The following is a 6,077-nucleotide window of genomic DNA, read 5'->3' on the forward strand; positions in this document are numbered from 1 at the left end:
AAGAGCATTTCCCCTTACACCCAGGGACGCGAGTGATGAGAATGAGGTCCTATGTTCGATTTACGTCTCCCACAACATAGCTCGTATCAAAGTTACAGCAACAGTGTAGCTGGTGCTCGGGGAACAGACCAAGTTTTTGCAGAACAAAAATGCAAAGCAACAACACATGTAATGACAGTCAAACAGTGAATTTGTATATTGCGTTCCCATGGGAGTACAGATTACAGAACATGAGAAGCTTGCCTACTCTCCCAAATCAATGCAGAGGGAAATAATTAACAAGCCCTTTTGAGCTTCTGGTGTAACTATTATCGATAATCATACATTTCCAAATAACGTACACAAAGTTCAAAAGAATTAGTTACGAACTTCTTGATGCCGTTTTTCTTGTAAGTGTGCTTGAGGATTGAATAGCATGTCTGTGCTCGCCATTCGGTCAGTACCATTGAGTGAAAGCTTATCATCATAAACATCTATGTACCCATAAGCATCTGTTCCGGGAGGGCACTCGAGGGCAGCTTCAAGAACTCTATGGTGTATTCCATGGGAATCAACTGCGTGGCCACCTTTGTGGTCGTGACCAGCTAGGCAAACCTTCACGCAGTTGTACCGGTGTATCACACTCATGACTTCATCGTAGTTCCACAAAAGTGCTTCTTTGCTTGATGCCCCGGGATCTAAAGGCAGATGGCAACAAATCACTACTTTCTGTTGCAAACTTGTTGCTTCCTGAAGGATGCCGTCTAACCATTCTAATTGTTCCTTTCCAACAGCTCCGTTGAACATAAGGAACCTTCTCTTGAGGCCCTCCAGGCCAGACGGACTGTTCTTATCTGAATTTGGATTTTTCTCTTGAAGGAATTTCAAAGCCTCAATTGTACATGGATGATCTTGAGGCCAGCCAATAGCACTGATATCATAGCCATCCAAAACAACAAATCTGAATTCTGGGGCTGGTGAAAAGTCGTAGTAGGCACGACCATCGACACTTGGAATGTTCAATATCGGAAGTAATTTGTTGCGGGGAAGATTGTACAGGCAATGATTACCAATCATATGATAGACGGGGCCATTAAAATCCTCAAATCCGTCAACAACTCTTCTTACAGCATTCAAGGATTGGTCTTTTGGGCAAAAACCATCAACAATGTCCCCAAAATTGATCACAAATTTATGCTTCTTCTGATCATTCCATCTTTGGACAGCCCTTTGCAATACAGCAATGCTATGACGATAGTATCGTGGAACACCAAGGAAAGAGCGGCCATCAGGAATATCAGCATACTGAACGTCAGAAATTACCCCAAACGAAAATAGAGGTTGATTTCCCCGCACACTTGTTAAGCCATTTGTGCTGCCCATCATGTAAGCTCGTATCACAATCCTATTAGACAGAATGAACAAATTATTGAAGCTCGATGCATTACAAACACATTGGATGTGCAATAAAAATCTAAAGTAGATTAGCTGTTATCCTCTGCCACACTGACTAAATCCATAATCAACTATGATAACCATAAATTGTTGGCAGAAGTAACGTATACGTGAAACATCTATGCAAGTTGCGAGTCCAAAACATGACCTCTCCATCATCTACATAATCCGAAATTTTTTTCATATATCTGGAAACAATTTCCAGATCAGTTTATTTGCACGCAGATTCACTCAATCAGAATGAGGATGTAACTGAAAAGCTAAGAGTTCCATCTTGTCTAAACTTGTAAGTTGCAAGCTATGTTGCACCAAAACTTCAAATTTAGACAAGGGTGAGTCTCGGATACCTAGATCCCGACAATACCTTCCCATATCCTGCTCTATTTTGTTATGTTAGAAATTTGCCGTATCGGCGTACTACCCCTACCCTGAAGCATCAACACGTACATAAAATGGGTGTAGCGGAGATGAGGATGCTTCGTTGGATGTGTGGGCACATGAAAAAGGATAAGATTAGGAATGAGGATATCTGAGGTAAAGTAGGAGTAGCCGAAATTGAAAGAAAGATGAGAGAAAATCAGTTACGGTGGTTTGGACATGTGCAAAGAAGGCCAACTGACGTTCCGATTAGAAGATGCAACTACAGAACAGAGGTCTAGGGCCGAAGGGGTAGAGGAAGACCTAGGAAAACTTTGGAAGAGACTCTAAGAAAAGACTTAGAGTACTTGGATCTAACGGAGGACATAACATAGAACCGAGTGCAATGACGTTTTAGGATTCATATAGCCGATCCCACCTACTGGTTATCCGTATCCATATCCGTGCAACATAGGTTGCAAGTAATTAGTCACCAAAGTTTGATACTGAATTTGTAATTGGTAACACTAATCAACCAAAAGGGTACAAATCCTATATTTTGTATCTTTGAAAAATCTTTCAAGCATATGACCTAAACCCACACTGCATTTAACCTCAGAATCTGTCTTTGAATGCAAAATTCAGTTTCTGGGTTATTAAAATTCCAGAATTTGACTGAACCAATGACAAATTTCACAGCTTCAGAAACAAACCAATCATAATTCAGACCCAAAATTACATAACAAATCAGAAGAACAAAAAACAATTAACGTTACACATTGCCAGCAGCTGCAACCCAAAAAAATAATTAAAAAACCCATAATTCCGAATTAAACTAATCGTAATTGGGTCGACTTTTAAATGAATTTTAAATTTTAATCGCCTAATCCTCAAAATTAAATGGTACATTAGATTGTTAAAGAGATTTGAACAACGGGTTTTCTAAATTACAACAAAAATTTCACAAGAAAAGAAGAAAACGGGGAAGATTAACGTACCAGGCGGGAGATTCTGGAGACCGAAAGGACAGACGAGGAAGATAACCCAGTACGACGCCGTCTTATATGCAAAGACGAGGAAGTTGGAATCGGATTCGGATTTGGCTTTTGTTGGGTTACGCAAATGTGCACCCACTTTCTTCTCTTCACACTCAATCTTCAACCAAAAGTCTTTTTTTTTTTTTTTTTTCCTTTTAATTTAAAAAAAAATAAATAAATACTGAAATTATGTATAAACCCCTCGAAAGAATACAAGTTTTGTATTGGGCATGAAGGAACCAAGACAGCACAACACGGCAAACATACGAGAAATATTTTATTACGACGAGATTACGAGTGGTATATTACATATTTTTATGTAAATGGTGGAAAATTTTATTTTTTAAATTATTAACTTTTTAACATATATATCACATTATTTTATATAATAACATATGATCTACTACTTCGTGTGCCGATCACATTAAAAAAATCTCTCCAAACAAACGGCTTGCGGGTGAAAATAGTCTTTTTGATTGCTGGTGGAATTACCAGATTTGCCATTTTTCCATCTCACCACACCACCACCGACGTAGGGAAAATCACGTGGTTTATGTGGGCCCCACATTGCTCTTGTCGTTGGAGGACGACGGAGTTGCATTCGGTACGTTACTGTGACATTCTAAACAGACAACGTCAATTGCTGTCTTCAATAGTGTTTTTGTGGATAGGAAACCATGTCCCTTATTTTATTTTACTGTTTCAATGATTATTTTGAACAACAATATACAAACCACGATGTCTATCTTACTTCACTTTCTTCACACAAAATTACTGAACTTTTAGAGGTACATATCGTGATGAATAAAACAAAAGAAAATTATGGCAGGCACGAAAGCTAATTCAAAATTTAATTGATAGAAAAGTGTAATGTTAATCTTGCACACAATTTTTTGTTAAATTGATAGCTACACACAAAAATAAAATAAAAACATGTGGGACACTACCAATGCGATTGGTAAAAAAAAGTGACAAGTTCCACGCGCAAGAGTGATCAAGTGAAATGATTAACGTAGATAAATACATTTAAGTCATGCATAGCGGTAGTATCGTGCCGTTATTAAAAAAAATTCTTTCTCATGCTCAAAAGCGCATGTAAAAAAACTAGTGTATTTTAACTTCAAAAGTGATTTCAACATGATAAACATAAATAAACATAAGTATGTATGATTAAAAAAGATGCAAATATCATTTTCATTTGAACGTTGCCATTTTTTTTTATTGCTGATCCACTCAATGAGTCAACAGTTGTAAGGTATCGAACTGAGTACATATGCGTACGTTTTGTCGTCTACGTTAGTTGAGCTTGAAATTTCTCGCCAAACAGTAATACTAGTGGTAACTTTTTCATTAAATTAGTTGTTGAAATTTTTTTATTATAATGTTTAATTATCAAGTGTGAATGGAAAATTTTCTAGTTGTCACCGTTTCATTGAGACGGTTTTGTTGTTTGAAATTATGGTTGGTGTCAACCTTTCTGAAGAGGTGGGATCATCCATCGTAGAGGATGCAATGCATGGTTTTGTTGTTTAAAATTACGGTTGGTGTCAACCTTTCTGAAGGGGTTGGTTCACCATATTATTATGAGAATTTTAACAAAAAGTTTTTGGTACTGTTTATTTTAACAAAAAATTACATTTTTACACTAAAATATCAATATTGGTACTATTCACTTTACTCTTTATTTTGCCCTTATTGTTAAAACTCAAAATTTTCAAGTCATTTTCATTAGTTTTCTTTATTATTATAACTTACCTTTTGATTAGTTGTATACCTTAATAATAAAAAGGTGCCGGTTTGACACATAATTTATGAAAGGGTGACATGAGTTTTATATAAACTCAAGCACACTCCACTCCACTCTTAAATAATGAAGTTTTCATAGAACTAGAGTTAATTTTTATTCTTGAGAAATATAGTTTTTCCATTATGTTTTTTTTTCATTCATTATTTCTTTGTCAAATTCTAAGTCGTGTCTTGAGAGTATGAAATATATAAAATTCGTTAGAGTCCAAAGATTGTGGTGCTTCGACTTCGGATTATGTATTGTTGAGTCCTGAGAGACGTACGTCTCCCACAAGCACAAAAGTATATGTGAAATTTTATTTTTAAGACATTGCATTTGTGCATGTCTCAATCTCTAGGTTTGTTAGTATAGATGACAAATTAATCCATTAAACCTAATAACCGCGGATAATCGCCCGAAAGTGGCGGATTTCGGGATGAAAACTCAAGTATTTTCTGGATATGAGGAAAACTGCGAATAGTTTTTGATAATTTGTTTTGTCTTTCTTCTGTAGTGGCTGTTGTATTTGCTTTTGTCATCCCTTCTCTTTTTTTCGTGGGACCAATTTGTCTTAATTTGCTATCATATTTGGCTTATCATGAATACCTCTAGAAAGTATCTAAAGTGTTGTATGTTTTAGATGAGTTGATGTGGATATTCCATGACATAATTAGTATCTATTAAATTATAATCTGTCTGTTGAACTGATAATTTTATTGCATTGACGAGGATGGATTTATATAACTGTTGACCGATGAGAATCCGTTATCCGATGGGTATAGTTATGGATAATCCCTGATGATAAATTTGTGGTTATGGATATGATTAATTTTCGTGATTACGGAGATGGATATGACTTTTCCGTCCTCAAATCAAACAGTTGACATCCTTATGTTGTCAGTATTTCTTACTTTCTCTCTAATTATTTATATTAATCTCATACACAATTGATGTTGTGATTTTTTTAATAATTAGTACTGTTGTTTATATTAATTTCATACACAATTAATGTTGCTATTTTTTTTTAATTTTATAATTAGTACTGTTGAATTTCTCTATTATTTATATTCATATTTCCTAATATTGTTCCCCCTAATATGGTTCCAACATTAGTTAGTTGTCGATACTCTCTTAGATTTTGAACAATTCGATCACAGACAAAAAGCAAAAGGTAACTCATTCAAATCATCAAAAAATAAAGTTTATACATCATCAAAACGTAATTTAACTACAAAGTGAAATAGCTCCTTACACGCAAACAGTCAAATTTTCATATTTTCTTAATATTAAAAAAAAAAAAAACATCCACGAACAAATTTGTCTCCATCTACACGATTTAGCCTAACGACATGATTCAAATTTAGTCCACCTCAACATAGGAACTGGTTAATTTGCAATTTTCTGTATCATCGAGAGATATCAAAACAGCATTTTCCTGTCCAAGCACAACATCGAGACCTTTT

At 35.4% G+C, this 6,077-nt stretch overlaps 1 protein-coding gene across 1 annotated transcript; it reads right to left on the minus strand.

Moving 5' to 3' along the window:
* Positions 1-172: 172 nt before the first annotated feature.
* Positions 173-2,928, minus strand: LOC137712788 (manganese-dependent ADP-ribose/CDP-alcohol diphosphatase-like protein). Its single transcript, XM_068451950.2, is given in 3 exon segments — positions 173-404; positions 406-1,384; positions 2,790-2,928. Coding segments are annotated over 2 exon segments (1,056 nt in total). The 5' UTR covers positions 1,366-1,384; positions 2,790-2,928; the 3' UTR covers positions 173-308.
* Positions 2,929-6,077: the final 3,149 nt, after the last annotated feature.

The sequence above is a fragment of the Pyrus communis genome, chromosome 14 (genome assembly GCF_041283825.1).
Source record: "Pyrus communis isolate YQ-2024b chromosome 14, ASM4128382v1, whole genome shotgun sequence".
Taxonomy (NCBI): Eukaryota; Viridiplantae; Streptophyta; class Magnoliopsida; order Rosales; family Rosaceae; genus Pyrus; species Pyrus communis.